We start from the raw sequence: 26,429 nt of genomic DNA, 5'->3' as shown, positions 1-26,429 counted from the left end.
ATTTACATAATGAGTAAAATTCTGTAAATAAGAGTGAGTGAAATGTAACAATAAGATGGATAATAAGGAATTATCCGTGATTGACTAGAAGCATCTCGGCCTTTCATCCAAAGATCTCTGGTTCGAATCCCGTTCAGGTATCGCATTTTTCATACGCTACAAAATTTCTATTTTCATATTTCCACGAGAAAGCTTTGAATTAATTATGCGGTAAATTAATTCACCGACCAAAAAATGAAATAAGGGGATCATAATATACCAAATATTCGCAGATTTCTTTTACGTATGTAAAAGAATTATAAAGGATGGACGAAGTAAATCAGGCACTAAAAGTCAACGCGCACAAATAATGAGAACTTATAAAAAGAACTTTGCTTGAATCAAACACGGATGTAACGATTAGAAAGTTATTCGTAAAAATATCAATATAGAATGCAATGTTTTACGACAACGAAACACGGACGATAGGAAAAGTAGAAAAGAAAAGAATTCAGACCGTTGAAAATTGATCTATTAGAGAAAGTTAAAAACTAGCGGGGTTGATAAAGTAGCTAATGAAAATTCGTCTTTAGACGAATAGGAAAGGAGAAAGAGTCGTAGTAAAATGTCCAAAACAGTTAAACTAGGTTGATTAAGATACCAGATTTATTGAATCTGTTACTAGAGTTTGTGTACACGATAAATTCTGCATAGACAAACAAACATGACAATTTATAAAACAGATAACTAAGGAAGTAGGATGTAAATATATTGACATTCAAAGGTTAGAAAATCTCAGAAAGTAATGGAGAATAGCATCAAACCGATAAAATTAGCTGATTCGTAATACTACACTTTTTATTCAACTTGACAAAATAGAAAATATCAATTTTTTTTTTTTTATTAACTTTCAAAAACAACGTTTCCTGACTAAAATAGCTATTTCTTGAAAAAGAGTCAATATACGGTTCAAAATCACCAAAATTGGGTGATATCATTCAAAAGAGATTATAATACTTAGGTATCTTAATACTCATAAGTTGAACCTTCTTATACTCTCTTTTTTCCTGTTTATCCTCCGGGAATTACCGTTCAGGTATTACTTCAGAGGATGAATGAGGATGATATGTGTGAATGTAAATGAAGTGTAGTCTTGTACAGTCTCAGTTCGACCGTTCCTGAGATGTGTGGTTAATGACTCAACCACCAAAGAACACCGGATCCACGATCTAGTATTCAAATCCGTATAAAAGTAAGTGCCTTTACTAGGATTTGAACGCTGGAGCTCTCGACTTCCAAATCAGCTGATTTGTGAAAACGCATTCACCACTAGACCAACCCGCTTTTTACCAGTATAATAATATGCTGGTAAAAACTTTTAGTACCAGGTATTATTTCTTCATTTCTCAATATTGGGGTTCTCACCCCGAGTCTAAAAAGGAGAAAGAAAATTAGGCAGAGTTTATTACACACAATAGATGTGTGTGTGTGTGTGTGTGTGTGTGTGTGTGTGTGTGTGTGTGTGTGAGTGATTTGATAAAATTTAGAGTTTTGACCTCTTTGGTAAAGAGAATAGATAGTTTTTTTAGTTTCCTTCAGTTTTTTAAAAGAAGTTTAAGAGATGACACGAAATTTCATGGATAACAACATGATACTATCTGGAGAATAAATATGTGAATTTTTAAATCTTTACGGTAATTGTGAACTTAATTACTCCAAGCTTCAAATAATTGCAAAATGCGACTAGCAATAATCGTTATGCGACTAGCTTAATTATTTATATGAAAAAATTGTGAACTGAATACCTAAACAATTTATACAGAATGTATCATGAATTTCTCCAGGGACTTTCATAACCTATTTTACTCGTGAAAATAATGGAAAGAGTTTATATAAACATGTTTCCAAAAATAATTCGTTTGCGAGTTACGGCTAGTGAAAAATTTCGCTCCGATTTCAGCTACCCCGGTAAAATGAGGTCGTACTGAAATTTTAGGACGTTAATTAAGGGGGTTGAATTAGTGATTTCTTATGGATTTTTACCTGCCAAAATTGAATAAAATTGGTCCCAGAACCGAATACGCAGCAGTTTTTGAGAAATCTGGGGTGAAAACCAATGAATTGGGGTAAAAAATCCTGTTTTTATATTTGACGTACAGTAATTTCGTAAATGGGTAATAAACATATAAAAACTTTGCAAACATTGTAGATTTTAATTTTGTACAAAATTGTGTAAGATAAGTTGAATAAAGCAAACAAAAGTACTCATTCAATGTAAACAAAAAACAAATTATTTTTTTGTGACGTGAAAATTTTAAAAACAGAATTTACTGATAAAAATTGCTGTTAAAAGATTTTAAAAACTGTAAAATACAATTGTTAAATAAATAAAAATTAATTAACGATAGTTTTTTTTTTTTATTAACGAGGGAAATAAAACAAATTACTTGGAAAATTATTATTTCAAACTTGTCAATAAAATAGCAACAGCTGTTCAACAATGTCCATTACTGTATTAATGTTTAAATCGTGCTGTAAGATACATTAAGTATACCGGGGACTGTGAACTGTGTTATCGTAGTGATGGTTTTCTGTGAATTTTATTTTGAACGTATCAGTTTCCCATTGAATTAATGCCGTACATTTTATTCTTACTTTTCTTTGTTTTATTCAATTTATCTTACACAATTTTGGTTAAAATTAAAATCTACAAGGTTTGCAAAGATTTTATGTTTATTACCCAGTTACGCAATTACTGTACGTCAAACATAAAAACAGGGGTTTTTACCCCAATTTATTGATTTTCATCCCAGATTTTTCAAAAGCTACCGCAGATACAGTTCTGGGGTGAGTTTTATTCAATTTTCTCAGGTAAAAATCCATAAGAAATCACTGTTCAACCCCCTTAATTAACGTCCTAAAAATTTCAGTACGACCTCATTTTACCGGGATAGCTGAAATTGGAGCGAAAGTTTTCACTAGCCGTAACTCACAAACGAATTATTTTAGGACACATATTTATATAAACTGTTTCCATTATTTTTACGAGTAGAATAGGTTATGAAAGTTCCTGGAGAAATTCGTAATACACTCTGTACAGTAAAATAATAAAAATCACGGTCAAATAAAATTATTTAGTTTTCTTTTTAATTTTATGACATATTTTATAAGAATGATGACACGTTATAGTTCATTTGACGATTGTTACCGTTTTAAAATGACATTAAAAGACAACAATATCACAGTACCGTTTATTATTTTTATTTAATTTTAAGAAATTAATTTTCAAAGAATCACAGTAAATAATATCAGTTAAATAATGATTCTGAGAAGGAAATTAAATTTTGACTGATTTAAGATTATTCTCTGCAAAAGACATAACAAAGTATCTGTAAATAATCGTAAACTTACGATTATATATATTTAGTAAATACAACACATACTTTTACAGTAAAACTGATTTACGTGCAATTATTTAATATAAGCTATCTTCGCCGTACAGATAGACAGGCGAGCAAGTTAAAATAAGAAAGCAAAAGATTAACTGCGTAAGATGCATTCGTACACAGTCTGCTATACAAATATTTTTAAGAAAAATATTGTTGAGAAAATTTTATAGCAGTGCAATAAAATTTATACCCTTTAACATAAAAAGTAGTTAATTATTAATAATTTTAATTTTAATTAATTTGATATTCGGTTAGATATTCTTTAAAAAATGGTAAGGTGCATTTAGTCTGATTCCTTTAATCTTTTCAATATGCGCTTCAAAGTCTGAAGTAATAACCTTATCTTCAGAACTTAGGTTTTTTGAACGCTTGTTAAATTCAAAATCTAGAACTTTAAAAGGTCTTAATATATTTGACTAGAAGGTTAAATACAGTAAATTGTTCGAATAGTAGAGCTTAGTCGATCAAATGAGAGATGTATATCAAAGAGATGAATTGACTATTATGTAAGGTATATAATAACCTATCCTTATCGTTTATTAACAAATTTCTTAATGAATATGATAATACGAATATTATCATAATATAGGAAAGGCAGCACCACAGCAGTCTAACTCGTATTACGTGGCCAATTAAGTGTATTGAATTCCGTCTGAGAATTTCAACGTAATAGTTGGGGAATAAACAGCTGCGCCTAAACAATAAACACAACTTCTTTCCCCTATAGCTTACTCATTGTAAGTTAATATTCCCAAACATACTAAACTAATAAAACAAACATACCATAAAACAAACTAATTACGTCATAACGTCAACTTATAAAGATCAAGCTTCTTGGTACGATAAATATCTTCTAGTCATTTATAAAAAAACGTCTTCTAGCCTTATACAAAAGTATAACAATAGAAGTCTACATTTCTAGCCTTTTATAAAAATGTTTAAAGGTGTGTAATTGTACACTAACGATTGGCGCTGCGATAAAGTAAAAACGTGTGTGGGGGGGGGGTTGAAGAGATATAATAATTTTCAAAAATACCTTCTTTTTAAGAACATGAGAATTAATCGTTACAATGATGTTATCAACATATATTTGTAGAATTATTTTTTTATTCATTTATATTATCTTATCAAGCAGATGGTTTTCTAAACCCCAGAATAGAGTTAACGAATTTGAATGACTTTTAAATAATCAATTTAATTTATTTCAAATTAGGTACCGGTTCGATCACGATTCTGTTAAATGAAAATAAACTGCGAGTTTATTAAAACAATTTGTCTTTAGTTCTTAAGGGTGTTGTAAAGCTTTTTTTGTTGCTGATCGTTTAACTGTAAGAATTTTATCATTTTGAAAAAGATTTTTCATAATTTCCTGTAATCAGACGGATTTCGTAAAGAATGAATCTTCCATAAAAGTAAATAAAAAGACTGCGAGGATAAAGCAAAGAAATAATATACAATGTGTTGAAATTTATGAAAGTAAAAACGAATCAAGCAAGTAATGAAATCAAGAAATTAGATGACAATTTTCTTTTTCACTTCAGCAACTTTAGATTTATTGGAGAAAGCTCTCAGTGTATCGGTCGATCGCAATTACACGCGTAAAGAAGTATGAAGACATATTTTTAGTTAAAGAAAGGCAATCAAGTCTTAATACTCCGATAAAATTCACTAAAAAAGAAACCTGTAACAACGCTTGATAGTTTTAATTCATCAGCTGTCACGATTATCATATACAACATTTACTTGACCGAGATAAAATGCCAACTTTAAAGAAGTTATAAATATATCCAAACATCTAGGGTAACAAGAGGAAGAAACAAGTTTAAGGACTATAATAAATAATTTAGGAATGAAGTGACGTACAACGATAACCGGCAATAGAAAATCAACGTTTGAGAGAGAGAAAATATCGCCGTGAAAATAATATCATACTTAAAAGCTATATAAATTTACAAGAAGAGAAACCTATAATTTGTACGGATGAAAGTTACGTTTAAACTTCACATTTAACCAAAAAATTGAATGAGAAAGGAAACAATAAGAGGGTGTCTTCACCGATTTCCAAAGATGAAAGAGGTATCATAATTCATACAGACGGAAAACGGCTTTGTTTCTAATACTTTACCAACGTAGACCGCTAGCTCAAAAATAGGCGACTATCATGAAAATACAAATAAGCGAAAGTTCTAAAAAATATATGGGTTACAGAAAATAGTATTAAAACTTACAATCTCAAACTATTAAAACTTACAATCTAATACTAATAGCGCACAATAAGTGGAAAAAATTCCCGACATGATAAGCAGTAAAATATAAATCCAACAGTATTTAAAACATAGGAGAAATATTTCGTTTGAAAAATCAATGTTTAAGCACTTACTACGATTAACACAAGCGTTAAATCGGTTGTAAATTATTTTCTTCACAGCGTTCCGGTCATTCAGTTCTTACATTGCCACCCGCACTCGAATCCGACTGACCTCATTTGAAAAATAATAAAAATTTGTATGCCGATCGGAAAGTAAGGCGTAAGGTAGAAGATATAGTTAATTTCATTGAAGAAAAGATTGCTTCTACTGATGCAGATAACAGCTCAAAATGTTGCCGGCAAATAACTCATGCAGGTAACCTTTTGAGGATATTACAGAAGCACTGTGTTTAGTAGGAAAGAATGCGCCGTAGATATTGAAAATGGATGACCGATTATGTACCGGAATACTGAAAGTAGTGGCGAAACTGCGAGAGACACTAAAGAGGAGGTTTCGTGGGCCGGACTACCGGGAGTTAAAGAATTATGCAAATAAGGTTTGATAAAACACATAAAACTCTCTTATAATAAGTAACTGCATTTGCAATGAGTGATTACATCAGTTCAATATCTCTTATTTTTTTATTGGTTTAAGTCAACAATTGTTAAGAAAAATCTTATTAAAATAAATTTTAATAATTCATTAATTTTAATATAAAATAAATTTAAAAAAGTTTATTTAATCTTTTCAACAATTAAACGAACTACACTTTTTGATTAATTAAATTAAGCACAACGTCGTTAATACATTAGCTAAATTTTGTGATATAATCTTTATTTATTAAATATCTGTAATGGAATTTTATTTTGGGTTATTTTTTTTATTTTCCTACTGCATACGTCAACGTGATCAATTTTTTTTCTCTCCGTCGATTTCCCCACCTCTTGGAGCCGGATTCGCGATCAAGCATAAGCTCAGCTCCAAGAAGTGCCATCGCCTCAAACTACCTCGGAAGGGCACAAGGCCCCGCCGAGGCAGCCGGGACTCGGTCTTCCTTGCTTTCCATACCTCAAATGAGGGATTCTCAAAGGGTTCCCCTCACCGGGACTCCCGTCTTAACGCTTCGCCTCTAACGAGGAACCCCAAAGGGATCCCCAGCCGGAAGGAAATACGATCTTACTTTCCCCCCAACCTGTTCAATTAGTAAACATTAAGCTTAAGCAAACTTTCCCACGGCCTAATGAGATGAATATGACGTGTAAATGAGGTTTTGTACAGACTCAGGCCGAGCCATCCTGAGACCTACAGATAATTGAACTCCAACCACCAAATTTCACTGGTATCCACTGCCTAGTATTCAAATCCGTATAAAAGCGACTAATTTTTACTAGCATTTGAACCTCAGAATCTTCGACATCGAAAATCAGTTGTTAAACAACTGATTTGTGACTGCGAGTTAACCACTAAACAAGTCCAGAGGGATATTTTACGTTAAAAATCTTTAAATTTGCGTAAACGCAATTGTAGACTAGTAGATATTAGCAGATCGGGTATAAATCGTCGATTTATAGCGGGATAAAACTAACATAATTTTATGTAATGGACGAATATGTCGTTAAAAAAAGTAATCTAAAGTGTCTATTTATTTTTTATTTTCTACTGATTTACATCCTGTATTGAAAATAAATTAATCTATTTATATATTGTTGACTGAGGACAACTTTAAACATCTTCTTCTTTTTTCCTGTTTAGCCACCGGGAATTGAAATAAATCCAGGAGGAGGCGATTTATTTCAGGTATTACTTCAGAGGATGAATGAGGATGATATATGTACGAGTGTAAATGAAGTGTAAGTCTTGTACAATCTCAATTCGACCATTCCCCGAGACGTGTGGTTAATTGCAACCAAACCACCAAAGAAGACCTCCGGCCTTTCACCCGGAGGTCCCGGGTTCGAATCCCGGTCAGGCATGGCATTTTTCACACACGCTACAAATCATTCATCTCATCCTCTGTACAGTAATGCTTAACTGCGGCCCCGGAGGTTAAACAAAAAAAAAAAAAAAAAAAACCACCAAAGAACACCGATATCCACGATCTAGTATTCAAATCCGTATAAAAGTAAGCGCCTTTACTAGGATTTGAACGCTAGAACTCTGGACTTCCAAATCAGCTGATTTAGGAAGAAGCATTCACCACTAGACCAACCCGGTGGGTTATAAACATCTTATCTTATAATAAAATTTGTGCATCTTGGTTAGCATACTGCGGGTTAGAAAACTATTAATTTTGGATTAATCGATAAAAGTTTCGGTTAACCTAATTAAAAATCTATTTTCAATATAAAAACAATATAAAAAATATACGTATGCTTTTTTTAGATATGATGAGAAGGACATCAGTAAAATGTCGATTTCAGTCATATTTTTTGTTGTGAGAAAATCATTTCTACAGTATTATGGCCATCAAGATTCCTGATCTTACTGACCCGTACTTATTGTTGTACATTTACTTAAAAGACACTGTCTAAAGTAATAGTCTACATACGCAGTAGGAACAGTTAGAAGATAAACACTACCGACGTGTTTTATCCACGACTGACCTTTCAGATCGTTCCCTTTTTGATCAATTTTTTATTTACGTTCAAACGTATCACAAATTGAACAAATTTGGATAACAATATTTTAAAAGAAATTTTAGTAGTTTTGTTATAAATTTTTAACGAATAACTTTGCGGAATATTTTTTCGGAAAATTTCTTTGTCCATATAGACGATTTAAAAATGACATTGTATAAAGTAATGATAAATCGTAAGGATTCATAAGACTTCAAAATATTTTCATACTAAAATCTAAAGAAATTAACCTTAAAAATTAGAATAAAATAATTATATCAAATTTCCGCAGTTTAGAGAGCCTTAGCTAATGCTCGGTAGTAGGTCTACTCTTTAGGTTATTTCTCTTCATTGATTTTCTTACTTTTATTTATGTTCGAGTTTCTAGCTTTTTCATTTTTTTTTAATCGTTCTTTTTCATACAGACAGTGAATTTTATTGAACATTTTTTGACCTTGGATTTTCGTTCGGTATATATTTGTGCCTTACCGCATATCACATTGTTTTTTATTCTCTCTCTGACAACTTTATTTCCTTTTCATATATTTTTATCACAAGTTTTTCAATAAGTTATTCAAACACCCATAATAATATTTAATCTTATAAATGCTGATTTTTATTTATAAATTAGATTAATTATATTACATCTCCTAATCCATTACTCAGTTTTGGTTTGTCATCTTATTATTCCTACCTGAAATTAATGTTGAATTATTTATCTTTATAAAAAACATCCATTCAAAGGTATATTTTAATAATATAAACACCGGACGAAACATAAATTTATTTCCAGATAATTGGATCTGAATCGCTTCACATAAATTTTTTATACGCTTGCTTATAAACATCATCCAAATTATTAAATAATTAATAAATTGATTTACGTTTGAATAATTGTTTTTTTTATAACATAATATTATTTTATGATGATGTTTTGTGAAAAAACTTTTTTAAATTCATAAATTTCAAATTCAATTTTATAATTTATATAGTCTGAAATTCTTAATTTTATTTTTCATCATTATTAAATTAATACTATAAATTAATTACATACCATTATAAATTACAATAAAAAAAATTTTTATAGAAATTCTGTCTTATTTTAATAAAAGCACGGAACAGTCCAGCAAAATTACCCCTAATAATTATTACAAATAGAATCTAAATAAGAATACATATAAAAGAACTGTTTCAATTAGTTAATTCACATGTTTTCTGAGAGAAATTGATTTTTTTTTAAATCATTTAAAAAAATATATTTAGTTATGAAGAGAAATCAAATATTCATTAAATACGGCGCATTATGTGCCGTAACGCACAGTCGTCAAGTACAATACGGCAACACTGAGGCCCGTATAGTACAAGAGTTAAGTTAATTAACTTACCGTTCAGCACTGTACTGAAATTACACAAATGACGACAAGCACACAGCAACTCCCTATTACGGCACATATACGCGCCGTACCGCAGCAAATGTGTTAAGCTAACCATATTTTAAGTGTAAAAACAGTAAAATATTAAAAAATATGTAATAATACCGCCTTGAAAAATTGCCCAAATATCCACAAAATCTGTGTATTTAAACTACATAAATTTCAACTTTTTGAAATCGGTTTCGAAAAATTTAAAGATGAAAGATATTACTTTTAATTTATTTTTCAGTCGATTTTATGTTTCATTAACTTAACCGGTCAAGGTGAATTCAAATAAAACAATAATCACAACCGTTAAAAAAATTAAAAAGTTAAATTTGCAATAAATGTGGTTGAAACAACTTACGATATTTCGAACGACTTTTTGTTTAACTCCTGTTTAGCGAAACAGTTTTTTGTAATTTATTCGCTCGAAATTGTGTTTAGTAAAAATTTTAAGTTACGTAAAAATAGAAAAATATGAAATTTTAAACAATTCTATTAAGAGAAGTTTAGTATAACTTTGTCCAAGGTGTCGCTTCGGCATAGAATAAGAGAATATTAATTTGTATCCTAGGTAATACCCCGGGTACTGAACGTAGTATTATCCAATATATAACGCAGAATTTAAGAAAGGGAAATTACAACTCGTAAATAATTTACATTAACTTCTTATAAATTTATAATCCAATCGTATATTACAATAATTTTAATTATTGTGTAGATTATATTAATCATATATCGATTACCCCATGTATTTTACTATTAGGATTGCAACTTTAAATCTGTATTGAGTAAATTTGTAGTTATCTAATTATTCATTTATTTTCAGGGGGTAGAGAAAGAAAGAGTGAGAAAACCATCAGTGAGGTTTAAAAAAACTTGTGTAATGATTTAACTTAATGTAATCAAATACCTATAAAAATTATACCTATATAAAGAATGTTATAGTCATGATACTAAAGACAGCAGGAGCAGATAAACGTGAAGAATACAGAACAATTAGTTTAAGTAGCCATGCATCAAAAAACTTAACTAGAATTCTGGTCAGAAGAATTGGGAGGAGAGTGGAAGAAGTGTTAGGAGAAGACCAAATTGGTTTCAGGAAAAGTATAGGGACAAGGGAAGCAAGTTTAGCGCCCAGATTAAGAGTAGAAGGAAGATTAAAGAAAAATAAACCAACACACTTGGCATTTATAGACTTAGAAAAGGCATTCGATAACGTAGACTGGAATAAAATGTTCAGCATTTTCAAAAAATTAGGGTTCAAGTACAGTAATAGAAGAACAATTGCTATCATTTATAGGAAGCAAATAGCGACAGTAATAATTGAAGAACATAAGAAACAACCGTAATAAAAAAGGGAGTCCGACAATGATGTTCCCTATCGCCGTTACTTTTTAATCTTTACATACAACTAGCAGTTAATGATGTTAAAGAACAATTTAGATCCGGAGTAACAGTACAAGGTGAAAAGATAAAGATGCTACGATTTGCTGATGATATAGTAATTCTAGCCGCAAGTAAAAAAGATTTAGAAGAAACAATGAACGGATGAAGTCCTACGGAAGAACTACCGCATGAAAATAATCAAGAACAAAACGAAAGTAATAAAATGTAGTAGAAATAACGAAGCTGGACCACTGAATGTGAAAATAGGAAGAGAAAAGATTATGGAGGTAGAAGAATTTTGTTATTTGGGAAGTAGAATTACTAAAGATGGACGAAGCAGGAGCGATATAAAATGCCGAATAGCACAGGCGAAACAAGCTTTCAGTCAGAAATATAATTTGTTTACATCAAAAATTAATTTAAACGTCAGGAAAAGATTTTTGAAAGTATACACGTTTGGAGCGTCGCTTAATATGGAAGTGAAACTTGGACGATCGGTGTACCTGAGAAGAAAAGATTAGAAGCTTTTGAAATGCGGTTTTATAGGAGAATGTTAAAAATCAGATGGGTGAATAAAGTGACAAATGAAGAGGTGTTGTGGCAATTCGATGAAGAAAGAAAAATTTTTTAAAAATGTAGTTAAAAGAAGAAACAGAATTATAGGCCACATATTAAGACATCCTGGAATAATCGCTTTATTATCGGAGGGACAGGTAGAAGGGAAAAATTGTGCAGGCAGGCAACGTTTGGAATATGTAAAACAGATTGTTAGGGATGTAGGATGTAGGAAGTATACCGAAATGAAACGACTAGCACTAGAGCTGAAACGACTAGATTCTTGGAGAGCTGCATCAAACCAGTTAAATGACAAAAAAAATTATACATAAAAAACTGTATAATCATAACCGGTAATCGAACCCAGGACCTATCGAAAGATAAAAAATTTATTTCAAGTTTTCAAATGAAATTTAAGTTTTATAAAAAAAGAATTTTTTTCTGATAAATGTGTTACTTCACGATTTAAAATTTTCAAGTTGATTAAAAATAAATAAATTGGTCTGCATTATATGAAGATGGTCTCTGTCTTTAATTAATTATTTAATGAAGATTAATTTAAAATAGGAAGTATTAGGATTAATTTTAAACAATTTGGTTCTGTTAGCTTTTTTTCAGACAAATTTTTAACGAAATAATATGATGTAAAAAAGTATCAAGCAATACAACTCTAAAAATACATTTCCTGTTATTAGATCGCAAAATAATAATAAAAATAAGTTTTGTCAGAAGGAGGGTAAAAACTGCCCCACCCTGAAAGAAAGTAAGGAAAACTTCGAAAAAAAAAGTTGTTTCGAATTTTACTTACATCCTTTAAAATGTTTCATACAAATTCATCCTACCAATTAAATTTAAAGAAAAAAAAAATTTTACCAACACCAAACACCAAAACCGTAATGTCATTTTTTCTATAATTGATTTTTTTTTTTAAATTAAATTCATCCTGAGATGACAAAATTCTACATTTCATCGTGAAGGGACGGAACCAGCTGGTAAATACTTTAATTGAATGAATGCAAACATATACGTGTGCAAGATATAACTCGATATCGACGTATATTATTCTGTTTGGTTAAAATAAGTCCGTTTTGCAAGTTTCATTAAAACAGATTTTCCTGTTCGTAAGTAATTCCGTACAGACAGAAACAAAATATATATCCAGATAACGGTTAATGTGACAATTAGAACAAATTAAAATACACGTTTTTGTTCAGCTTTGTATAAAACACAAAATTCATAGAAAGAAGATTTATTATTTGCAGAAAAGGTTTCTTTAGATATAAAGTACAGCATTCACAATATAAAATTGCATCGCTCGTCCTCCTACGACAAACGTGTAACTATAACTAACGAACGATTCACCGGTATTTATAAATTAAATACCAAAATTAAATTCACTTAATTTTATAACTTTCACTTCCGATAAACATATTGCATAGAATGCCGATTCAGTATGGGATTCAAAATATTATTAAAAATGATGCTTTAAAAACGAAATGTTTTAAGTTTAAAGTTCCTTCACCAGTGGAGTTATCTAGGTAAATGTACCCTTAAAACTATTCTTCAAACTTCAGTAATTACTGAGGTGAAATAGTTATTCAGAGCGGTTCAACGGATTTTGAAATTTAAGCGAGCATCAATAAAAAGAAACAATTAAAAATACGTAGACATTCTGATCTATGTTGATATGTTAATTCGGAATTTAAGAAACTGTTACAAAAAAGTAAATCAAAGAGTTACGGTTAGTACTCTGAAAATTAAAACAAAAACTATCACTTCTTTTTTTAATATTAATTTCAATAAAACTAGTTTGGCGATATATTATTCAGTGAAAATTATTTATTACCTTACAAATTTTCTTATCTGTCTTCATTTTAATAGTAAATTCTGAATATTTATATACATTGTTACACTGTTTTTACGTTATAATTATAATAAACTAATAAAAATGAAATTAAAAGAAATATATATTAATTAATACTGACATCCAACTTCCAGAGACGACAGATGTCGAAGTTGCCGCTCCGGTTAGAGCAAGAGGCAAAATCAGCATCGACACTACTACACAAAACGACGCGCCCATAGCGTCGTGACGGCACGTTACAAAGACATATTGACCAAAAGCAACACACAAATCACTCTCTGTCACTTTTAACTCGCACTGTTAATCTCGGTACGCACAAATTAATTGCCGACGGTGATACATTACATGGCCGCACGTTATAATTAAGTTAATCTATAATTACTCGCTAAGTTTTTTGTTTTTTTTTTAATAGAAACTATTAACGAAAGATGTACTTTAAATGTTCTTAATGCGTAAATTAATTTGGATGACTATTCCAACAAGAACAAAATTTAAAACCTATTGAGGTAACAACCAAGTTACATAATAACTTTATCGTATTAAATGTAATATACTTTACCGTGGATAAACGGTGTAATTCCGTGAAGTGATTTGAGAACAAAAATAAGTACCAATATAAGATTAAAAACGCTTCCTTTTCAGACCGCCTCTTTTTTTATTATTTTCCACGGAAATTCATTTTTTCTAACCTATTAAAATATTCTACTAAAATAATACCGTACTTTGGAATTCTGTACTTTTTGTACACTATAACTACTCTACATATTTAGTTTTCTATTTCCTATGAAATAAATGACTCATTTTTTCTTTACGTTTTTAAAACATAAAATATGGTAGGCATTTCAATTTCTGAATCATTAACTATTCATCAAATTATATTTTATCAGATAGAACCTAAACCGTTTTAATTGTTTACCAAAATACTTCATTCGTCTAAATACGATTTCAAACGACCGAGTCACGGCATTGTATCGTATTAAACTACAATTCCAAAACAGGAATAGTCGCAATAATTTTTTAGCCAGTTTTTGTTTTCTCTGCTGTTTAAAAGAAACTCTTGTTTAGAATTATATAAAAAATAAACATTTATTTATAAAGACTATATATATATATATATACAGTCTTTATAAAAGACAGATAAAAAAATACATTCTAATTGTAGTGACAGGAGTACTGATATATTTTTACCGTTTTTGATTTTTATATTTTTGAGGATTTTTTTAGAGCAAAAATACCAGATATAGAAAAGCTACACAAAAGAATTCAGAAAGAATGTTACAAGGAGGAATCTTCTAACGGATTTAAAATTCTTTATTGTAACCGAGTGAAGCTTAAGGTATTTTATAAAAATAATGACATATTGAAAATTCCTCAAAAAATAAAATCAATTAGTTTGTATATTTCTTAAATATATTTTATATATATTTTTTTTCACTTAATAAAACTATCTTTGGATTTAAAACTATAATAAAAATTGTATTTTGATAATATCAATAAATGTTTACAATCTAAGCATTAATAAAAATATTTTTATAGTAAACGTAAAAAAAGTTTAATTTACATACTGATTCATTTTATCCCGGTTTTGGAACTAAGCTTCGAACCGCTGTTACAATTTTCACCGCTAAATGGAAGTTTGAAACGGTGAATTAAATCTAATAAAAAATAATTTGATTAAAACCAATAGTTACATAAATATTAATCATTCGAAAATTGAAATTGTCGCCTTTTTAAAATTTTGAAAACATAAAAAAAATATTTATTGTCGATAAACATAACTCATATTAAACAAGTACGTAATTTTCTTCGAATATTTCGATCTGTTCTTTAAATAAGAATTTGTTAAAAAAATAAAAAATAAACATATAAGCCAAATAAACGGAAAAACGAAGGGTTTTCGGCGTACGATCATGGGAAGTGTTTTGCTTCTCAGTATTCTAAATCACTTCCCGAAACTTTGGTATTCATTTGTGTTAGACTCTTCCATATATTATTTTAAAAAATACAATTTAAACAAAAAATTTAAATTTGATTAATTTATTTAATTAAAAAAATCACTATAATAATAATAATAATAATAATCAATTAGTTTTTATTACCTAACATTAAAGGTGAATATGAAGAAATATGCGACTGTAATTTTTTGTTATTAAACTCCTTGTACTCCAATAACATAAAATAACCTTTTTTTGAAATAATGGAAAATTAACAAAGAAAACACCGGAACTCTCCCCCCTAAAAAAAAGATTATTTATGAAAATCGTGCTTCTAATTATTTTTTAAAAGGAATTGTTAACGTTTTCCATCTTTTCATAATAATAATAATAATAATACTAATAATAATAATAATAAATGTAATAATGTAAAGAAAACTACAACTAAATTTTTAAAGGCGTTCCGACATTGCTTTTAGATCGAAGTAAAAAATTTTCCTTTCGCTTTTAATTCAAAATCTGCCCTACGTTTTATTTTAATATTAAGTACTCAATGTTATCATGTTTCTTAATGAAAGATATCTAATCACTTCCTTAAATGGTGTGTGACGAATTCGTTTAATGAATTTTCACGCGTTAAATATTTTTTTTAAATTATTTATTTTTTAAATTTTATATTAAATTTGATTTGATTTCTAACCTTCATTTTTTTTTTTATGTTATTAAAAATCTACTAGCCGGTTAAAAATATAAGCTAAATTATAAAAATCAAACTGCACGAAAATGATCCTTGCTTTCATATTTCGTAGGCAAACGACGACAAAATAAATCGCTATAAATCGACAAAGGTTACACATTTGACATGAAAAGGATAATTTTTGCTTCCTATCAATGTAAAAATCGAAATGAACGTGCAATTTTCATGTAGCCTGCCGCCAGCTGCCTGTGGCTTTGGACCGTATTCTTATTATTAAACAAGCAAAATCAAACGTTCCCGTACTAGAAAATTTACAAGTACATCCCTTGAATGAATTAACCAAAATTAAAATATAAGAAAATATATATATATATATATATATATATATATTTTACACTCTAAACAGTTAAGGAAACGGACTTATTAATAAATAGACAGTAATTACATTTTAGTTGTCAGGTGCATTATTTTAAAAATATTAGACTTTTTTGTACGATTCGTTAGTATTTTTATTATATTTATAAATATGAATTAAAAAGAAAAAACAAATATAAATATAGATAAATATAAATTAAAAGAAAAACAAGTTAAAAATAATTTTAACTTGTTTTTCTTTTTTTGTAACCTATGATGACTAACGAAACAATTGAAACGAAAAAATGTTTCTTTTTAAACAGTTATCTTGTACTCTCAATTATTTTATTAAAATGAACTTTTATTCATTTCTAATTAAAACTTAAAACTATATATATATAATTCAGACTTTTATTTCTTTTTGTGTTAATTTTCATTATTATTTTTTTAAATATTTGCAATACATCTTATTAATTTTACGTTGTTTATACTTATTTGTTTAATTACTTTAATATAAAATACTAGTGAAATCGATTCGATAAATATGTAATATATATATATATATATATATATATTAATTTATTAAGCTAATTTATTTAGTTTTATAATAGCAGAAGTCGTTCGTGATAAAAACACAACCGTAATTAACTGAACCTAAACTTTATGTATTAATACATTTAATTTTCTAGTTACTATTATTATAATACAAGTGAGAAACGCTAATGATATATAATATCATTTAAAAAATAATTAAAAGTACGATTTCCATAAATTTAAGGAAGAGGATTGTTTTTTTAATTAACGTAATATTTGTATTTACCTGATCAGAATTTTTTTTAAAATTACCTAACTTGATAGTAAATTTCATTAGTCGAGTAAATTTTTTTATAAAAAACTCAGCTATATTATTTAAGAAAAAAAGAAATTTTGAAATTAAAATTAATAAAAAAAATACTGTTTTTAAATCTTATAATTCTAAAATTAAATTCTAAAATGAATTATTTTAAACTCAGCGAAAATTTAAATAAAAATTTCCTCGAATAAATTTAATTACATGAAAAAATTATTATTATTTTAACACGTTAAATTATTCATTAAATACGGTTTTTAACAATACATTAGAATTAATTAATAAAATCTAATTATAAAAAATTACAAAAACAACTTTTGAGTAGTAATATTCATAAAATACAGTAATTATTTTGGTTTTTAATTTACTTTAAAAAAATTTTGATTAAAATAAAAAACCGAGAAATCATATTATAGCATAATAAAACAGAGCGTGTAAGATGTAAATGTAATAATAAAATAAATAAATAATCACTACTTCTGTTAACGATAACTTATGTTCAATTTACATAATTTTTCATCTAATTATGCGCGATCATTAAATAAGGTATGCGAATAGTTAAGACGCTTACAGAATTTTAATCTAATTATGTTTTTATTATGAAAAGTAATTTTATAATTTTATTATAAAAATTTTTCGTTCCACCGCGAATTTAAAATCAGATGATTACATCACAAAATCTTAAAAGTCGACAACTTTTATGTAGAGCAAACTACTGCATTTTACTAAAATAAAAGGTATATTTTATTTTAACTTTACAAACTTTTTGCGGGTTTAAATTTTTATTCTTTTAAATGCTGTAGTTGTCCTAAGTAAAATTAAATAAATATTACGTTGAATTTTTAATATTTCGTTTCTTTATAATACGTATAATGTTTTAATAGTTCTATCTAAAATATTAAACAAACGTTAACCGCTGATTATTAGATTCATAATAAATTATTATAATTACGTTTTAATAAACTATTTTAATAAGAATAAATAATTATATATCTGTACATTCAATTATTTTTAAACGATTAATGCAAAACTTTTTTTCCCGATAAAGAAAAAAATATAAACGTATTTATTGTCAATAAACAGGTTGTAGTAAAAATAAAACTGGTTCGTTCCCGCACTAAGAAATCCTTATTCACGAACGAATACCGATAACGACACGGGGAAGAACAGACGTAACATAAGAACGCACATTCGAGCGTGCGAGCCGCGGCACAGACTGGCCGTCCGTACACGTTCAGAGTTTCGAACCTTCCTCTCCCACCCCATAATATGAACCGACCTGGTGTCTCGCTCACCCCTCCTTTAGCTCCGACCATTCATTATATTTGTTGACATTATCCAGACGAGTGCTTCATTTACAGTCAAAAAATTACACAAAATGTGGATGAGGTGAACCTCCAACAAACTGTGATTCCTGCATGCTAATGAGAAATCTGTTAGCACTCTAAACAATAGTACATACTCGTACGTATGTGTATAAACAAAACATCATCATTATTTTTGTTCTTTTTTTTATAATTTCATTTTTTACTTGCTATTATATGTTTTGTTTTGAAATACTCGCATCGTTATTATATATTACTATAGTATTATTTTGATGAAAACCACACGCGTTTTGGAATATTAAAAACAGTAATACATATTCATTTATTCAAATAATTTAACTGAAATTATTGTTTCGGCAAACACTATATTTATTCAAAATAAGAAGTATACACTGCCGCGATAAAAAAAAATATCATCTAAACTTTCAGTTCTTAATTTAGTAAATATTCAATGATTTTTTTTCCATAGAACTAGCGTATTATCCGTAAAAATAATCAATAGCGGATTTTTTCAACCGGTCAGTTTTTTTATTTTTTTTATTTATTAAATTAATAGTTAAGGTTAATTAAGGTTGAGATTTTTCATTAAGTAGATACGATAAAAGACGGAGGTTCTTAATTCGTGCTGTATATTTAAACCTTACACTTCGCTAAATGGAACGATCGGTTTTTGATTTTGTATAAGTTTTAAATCTTGGTGTTGTTAAGTAGTTCAGATAAGTTAAAAATTGTTTTAACGAAAAATTAAACTATCGAAATAAACGATATTATTAATTTTTTAATATTATTATCGCTTACTATTAAATTACCATTCTACAAAACAATTTGATATATAAATATATAGACGTAGGGAGTGAGAGTGAGGGAGCTTATGTCGTATTGTTACATCCAACAACTTAAGAAAATTAGTCGGAAAACTTCAATTGAAGCAAATTGATAAATAAAAAATTATAAAATTACTCCGTTTCAGAAAGCTCATATCGAAATAACGATATACAAGTCATTTATTTTTACTTATTTACCGATTTACTTATTTCCTTCACTTATTTTTTACCAAGACGTAAGTTTGCGCCCGATTTTATCTATTTATTTTTAATCTATACTTTACAACTTTTTGTTGCAGTTTTATTTAAAATTTCGATAGAATTACAAATAAAAAACGCTGATTGTATGAAAGATACCGTTCGTAAGAATTGCAAAGGCGGAATTTATGGTAAAGATTTTAAAAAAGAAATGCCATGTAGAGTTTTCCTAAGTGGGAGATAAGGATTTTTGATTGTTTGAATATAAATTACTTTTATCTTAGGTTTATCGGCTAATTTTCTTAAATTTTAGGATGAAGACACTTTGACTATCAGAATGACAACGCCATTCTGCGATTGTTATTATATAATATATAAAACTAAACAACTATGTTAGGAAAAAAAGGAAAATTTTCAAATCGTCTAAAGCTCTGCAGAAAATACTGAAAATGGAACTGAAGAGAAGAGCTTCGAATCATTAAAATCGGTCGATACAATGAAGAGCAAATTTATTTTTTTTTTTTAATTGCTAAATTTTAAAATTAATAGAAATAAATTAATTTTTTTTTTTTAAATTGCTACTCCTGGTCGAGCGGAAACATCCTGCATTTATTGAATCCGGTTAAAGTGGATGAAGCTACTATCGAAATCTGTTTAGCAGAAGACAAAAAAGATAAATTTCCATTTAACTAGATACTGCAAAAATATGTTCATAATAATATTAACTAGGAAATAAACTCTTTCACCACCGGTTAAATAGACTGCATAATTCAGAGCGTATAAATGTATATAAATATTACACCGTTTAACTTTAATGCATTATTTTTTTATTATAAGTTATTTATAAATATTAATAAAGCAAATAAGTCGACAGTAATGTTAATAAAATCCAAAGTATGCGCGTAGTATACAGTTGAGTATGGAATAATGGTAGTATGGAGTTAAATGTAAGTTAAAATAATCTTAGATATATCCGATCAGATTCAAGCTAATGATTATATAAATATAATACCGGTTAATCGGATATACAGGTTTTTAGCGCTTTGATTCTCATTTAAATTCAAATTTAAAAGTATAATTTAAAAAAATTGTTATTACAAACTGTATAAACATATAGGTACAAAATGTATCACGGTTTATGAGTGCAATTATTAAGGTAATATCTAACTGTTATATTTTGATTGATAATAATTAACTATAAGTTAAAATGCACATAAAAACTTAACCGTTACATACCATTCTTTATTATAGTGTTGTTGGAAAATGTTCAAATTATTCCAGTTCAGAAAACAATCGGCTTGAAGTAACGTTGTCAGAAAAAATTTATAAGAATTTTCAATAATTCTCAGCGAGACCGTTATTCAAGACTCGTAATTTAAACCTTTAATAACTCTTCAGTATCACAGTTCATACAACTAAAAAAAAAAAAAACGAATACTTGTCAAAAAATGTAATTCTGGAGTATACTATTTTAATCTAAGTAATTTTATATTCTTCGAGTGACTTCAAACATTAAAAATAAAAGTTTTCAATTTCTGAATTAATTTTCGACATTGAAGTCGAGTCAAATCAGACAAATATAGTAATCGTTAATATCTTACACTGACTTTATAAAGTTTAGTTATTTGTCAAATTTTATTTTTTAAGTCATTTTTTTAAAGTTTTCATTAAAATTTAACCGGGCTACAAAAAATGATATTCATACGAAAAAACTGTCCAACTAAAATATTAAAAAGAAATTATATTTTATAAAAAAAAATACTCCCTCATGAATCACAAGACCTTGTCGATGGTGAAAGAGCTTGAATGCTCGGTGATAGAGTAGATGGACCGAAGATGCAATCACATCGGAGAGGTATCTGTTGAGAGCCAGACTAAGGAATGAATCCGGAAAGAGGGCTTGCAGCTCTTTCAGTTGTTGCTAAGGGTGTAGGTCACAAGAACTTAAACGGCCATATCAACATCACTCAATCTTCTGAGTACTGCGCAGCTGAAAGCAATGGAAGACTACGGCTGTTTTTTTCCCAAGAAAATGTGGTTCTCTGCATTTTCATGTAACAAAGATGGAGGCGTCTTCCTTGGTAAAATATTCCGGAGGTAAACTAGTCCCCCGTTCGGATCTCCGCGGGTAGGGACTACTAAGGAAGGGGTAACCAGAAAATTAAATAATAACATTCTACGAGTCGGAGCGTGGAATGTTAAAAGTCTAAAAATGGTTGGTAAGTTAGAAAATTTTAAGGGTAATGGATAGGTTAAATGTAGATGTAGTAAGAATTAGCAATGTTCGGTGGGGAAATGGAAACGACTTTAGGTCAGGTGATTTTAGAATAATTAACTCAACTTCAAATAAAGGGCGAGCAGGAGTAGGTTTCGTAAGGAACAAGAAAACAGGGAAGAAAGTAGAGTATTTCAAAAAGCTTAGCGATAGATTCATTGTAATAAGTATGAAATCAAAACCTAAGCCGACAACGATTGTTAACGTCTATATGCGATTGTACAAGCGCCCATGATGATGATGATGAGGTAGAGTGTAAATACGAAGAAACTGACGAAGCAATTAAACATATAAAAGGGGATGAAAATTTAATAATAGTTGGAAATTGGAATGCAATCGTCGAAAAAGGAAAGGAAGGAAATATTCCGGGTGAATACGGACTGGAAAAAATGAATGAAAGAGGGGAACAACTCATTGAGTTTTGTACGAAGTATAATTTAGTAATAGTCAACACCCAGTTTAAAAATCATAGTAGAAAAATATACACAGTAAAAAGCCTGGTGATACTGCATGGTCTCAGATAGATTATATCATGGTTAAACAAAGATTTAGAAATCAACTCCTCGACTGCGAAGTATATCCTGGAGCAGACAATAATAGCGACCATAATTTCGTGATTATGTAATGTAGATTGGGGTTTAAAAACCTGAAGAAAAGGTGACGGATGAATCTGTGGAATTTAGAGAAGCCTGAGAAAGAGGAGATAAAGAAGATTTTTGAGGAGGACACCGCAAGAGGTTGGAGTAAAAACGAGAAGGTAGAAAATATAGAAGAAGAATGGGAGAATGATAAAAAGGAAATTCTTAAGTCAGCAGAAGCGAACTTAGAACAAACAGAACAGGTAGAAAACCTTGGATATATTGCAGCTGATGGCTGAAAGTAGAAAGTATAAGAATGCTAGTGATGAAGAAAGTAAAAGGAACTATTGACAATTAAGAAATACTATAAACAGGAAGTGCATACTAGCGAAAGAAGAATGGATTTAAGAAAAGAGCTCAGAAGTGGAAAGAGAAATGATCATTAGTAAAATAGACGGATCATACAGGAAAGTTAAGGAGAATTTTGTGGTACAAAAATAAAACTCTAATTAAATAAAGATGTTACATCGATTTATAGTACGAAAGGAAAAGTCGATAGGTTGGTGGAATATATTGAAGATCTATACGGAGGAAATGAATTAGAAACTGGTGTTATAGAGGAAGAAGAGGAAGTCGAAGAGGATGTGAAAGGAGATAAATAATATTGAGATCTGAATTTAAGAGAGCATTAAAAGATTTGAATGGGAGAAAGACTCTTGAGATAGGCGTGGTACCTGCAGAATTACTGCGCAGTGCAGGTGAGAAAACAATAGATAGATTATACAAACTGGTGTATAATATTTACGAAAAAGGGGAAATTCCGTCAGACTTCAAAAACAGTGTTATTATAATGATACTAAAGATAGCAGGAGCAGATAAATGTGAAAAATTGAGAACACTTAGCTTAACTACTCACCCATCAGATATCATAACTAGAATGCTGTCCAGAAGAATTGAGAAGTGAGAAGCGAGTGGAAAAAATGTTAGGAGAACGCCAATTTGGTTTCAGGAAAAGTATAGGGAAAAGGGAAGCAATTTTAGCGCTCAGATTCATAGTAGAATGAAGATTAAAGAAAAACAAACCTAAATACTTGACATTTATAGACTTAGAAATGGCATTCGATAACGTAGACTGGAATAAAATAATCAGCATTTTAAAAAAATTTCGGGTTCAAATATAGAGATAGAAGAACAACTGCTAACATTTACAGGAACAAAATAATCGAATAATAATATTTATCGAATAATAGTATTTACAGTAATAATCGAAGAATAAGAAAGAAACGACAATAAAAGAGGGAGTCCGACAAGGATGTTCCCTATTCCCGTTACTTTTTAATCTTTACATAGAACTAGCAATTAATGACATTGAAGAACAATTTAGATCAGGAGTAACAGTGCAAGGTGAAAAGATAAAAATAAAGATATTGCGATTTTCAATGATATAGAAATTCTTGATGAGAGTAAGAAAAATGTTAAAGAAACAGTGAATGGCATGGATGAAGTCCTACCCAAGAGCTACCGCATGAAAATAAACAAGAACAAAACGAAAGTAATGAAATGTAATAGAAATAAAGTAGATGGACCACTAAATATAAAAATAGGAAGAGAAAAGATAGAAGAATTTTATTATTTGGGAAGTTGAAATGCTAACGTTGGACGAAGTAGGAGCGATATAAGATCCCGAATAGACAGGCGAAACGAGCTTTCCGTCAGAAATATAATTTGTTTACCCCAAAAATTAATTTAAACGTCAGGAAAAGATTTTTGAAAGTATATGTTTGAAGCGTAGCTTTGTATGGAAGTGAAATTTGGACGATCGGAGTACCTGAGAAGAAAAGATTAGAAGCTTTTGAAATTTGGTGCTATAGAAGAATTTAAAAATCAGATGGGTGGATAAAGTGACAAAAAAAGAGCTGTTACGACAAATCGATGAAGAAAGAAGCATTTGGAAAAATATAATTAAAAGAAGAAACAGACTTTTCGGCCACATATTAAAACAACCTGGAATAGTCGCTTTGATACTGGAGGAAAAAATTGTGCAGGCAGGCAACGTTTGGAATATATAAAACAAATTGTTAGTGATGTAGGATGTAAGGAGTATACTGAAACGAAACGACTGGCACTAGATAGGGAATCTTGGAGAGCTGAATCAAACCAGGCGAATGACTGAAGACAAAAAAAATTAAGACACAAAAACGAAGTAAAAAACTAATACCAAACTTAAGCTAAATGTGCCTGAAATGCGATATCTATTAATTTTTACTTTCTTGGCATCATAGCTCTACAGTTATGCTAAAAGAAGGAAAGTATAGTCAGTTCAAATGGGGTATGGTTTTTTGCATTTATCGAATTTTCATGGCCCACGGTTATCACCCAAAACATTTTTTAAAAGTACATTTGGGTTTAAAAAAAAAAAAATGTAGAAGGGTAATATTTGTACTATGTACGTATGTAAATGCGTTGGCTTATTTTGAAGCTTAATAATTTTTGACTGGATAAAGCGATTTTTATGAAACTTTTTACAGAAACACGTGTTTAATTTTGGGATTAACATCTTCATGGGGTGTGAGAGGGTTTTTGGGGTTACTTTTCTCAAAATTTTGCAAAGATAACCACAGTTTATTTTAAGATGCATCCATGCTTGTCTAACAATTTTAAACAAATTTGGCCCAGAATAATCCTTCCCAAAAAAATTAAAAAAGATCTGCTTTTATTTATTGCAGAATTAAAAAAAAATCTTTTTTTAATATATTTCTAACCAGAGTAGTTGTGTAAGTGATCCAAAAACAAATACTTTGGGGAACATATTAGTGGTGGGAAAACCGATTAAAGTTTGAAAATATCGATTTTTTTGAATTCTTCAAAACTTTTTTATAATATTTAACTTTTAATAATACTAAAAATTTAAATAAATAATATTATAAAAGTTTACAAATAATAAAGTAATATTACCATAAAATTTCATCATAATTCAATCCTCATCACCAAAAAAGAAATCTTAGGTATCCTTTTACATGTACAATTATTTTTCCACTATATAAGAAGAAATAACCAATGGCAGGAAAGTATAACAACCTGTTGTCAGTTTTCTTCGCTAATTTTTTTTTTTTTTTTTTTAATTTTTGCATGAAAATACTTTGAATATTAAAATATGAAATCAGACTGTGCATATTTATGCAACAGTAATTCAGTAGTAAGGTATATAAAAAAAAAAATGTTAAAAGTTTTCTGTGTAAATTCTTACGTCTCAAAATATTTTACAAATAAACATTTACTATGAGACCACCAAAATTTTGAAAAATTAAAAAATATATCCAAAATCGATCCGTTTGATGAAGACTAAGTCTAATGTAACAACAAAATTACGTAAGAATAGAGTCTCGAGATTAACAAGGACTGTTAAAATTTATAACTTTTAGTTAAAAGATTTACGGAGGGTCTGAAGTTTTATAACAGTAGATACAAAATTAAAAACTTAACAGAAAATTTGAGGTAAACGGAGAACCTATTATTAAAAATAATAATGATGAATTTTTTTCTTTTGAAATTTTTATTTTATATCTCTAATCAAACAGAGATGATTTCAACGCGATTAGAAATGTTCGTAGTTTTTATTATATTAACTTAAGAATCAGTGACACAATTCCAATTGTATCAAAATACAATTATTACCTTTACAATTGGAAAATGTAAAATTTGATTATCAAAAGAAACGATAGGCTATATAAATATTTCAAATGCATTTCATAGCAAACTTTTAAAAATCCTTTTCTCGCCGCTTATCTTGAATTCCAACAAAAAAACAGATTAAAGTTTATACAATTTCCAAAATATTTATTTAGAATTTTTCAATCACACACTGAAGCACCACTATTC

The 26,429-nt window shown here is 28.9% G+C and overlaps 1 protein-coding gene across 2 annotated transcripts in view; it reads right to left on the bottom strand.

The window, feature by feature from the left end:
• LOC142322455 (protein Wnt-5a-like) overlaps positions 1-26,429 on the bottom strand; it is a 485,502-nt gene that overhangs the window by 412,686 nt on the left and 46,387 nt on the right. The window contains exon 1 of one of the 2 annotated variants that reach the window (XM_075361554.1): positions 13,637-13,948. The exons of the other annotated variant lie outside the window; for it this stretch is intronic. Within the exon in view, the coding sequence (XP_075217669.1) occupies positions 13,637-13,734 (98 nt within the window). The 5' untranslated portion in view covers positions 13,735-13,948. Of the gene's footprint in view, positions 1-13,636; positions 13,949-26,429 lie in introns of those variants that run through there. 2 annotated transcript variants of the gene reach the window in all.

The sequence above is a fragment of the Lycorma delicatula genome, chromosome 3 (genome assembly GCF_047948215.1).
Source record: "Lycorma delicatula isolate Av1 chromosome 3, ASM4794821v1, whole genome shotgun sequence".
Classification (NCBI taxonomy): Eukaryota; Metazoa; Arthropoda; class Insecta; order Hemiptera; family Fulgoridae; genus Lycorma; species Lycorma delicatula.
This window is presented reverse-complemented; position numbering and strand designations above follow the sequence as displayed.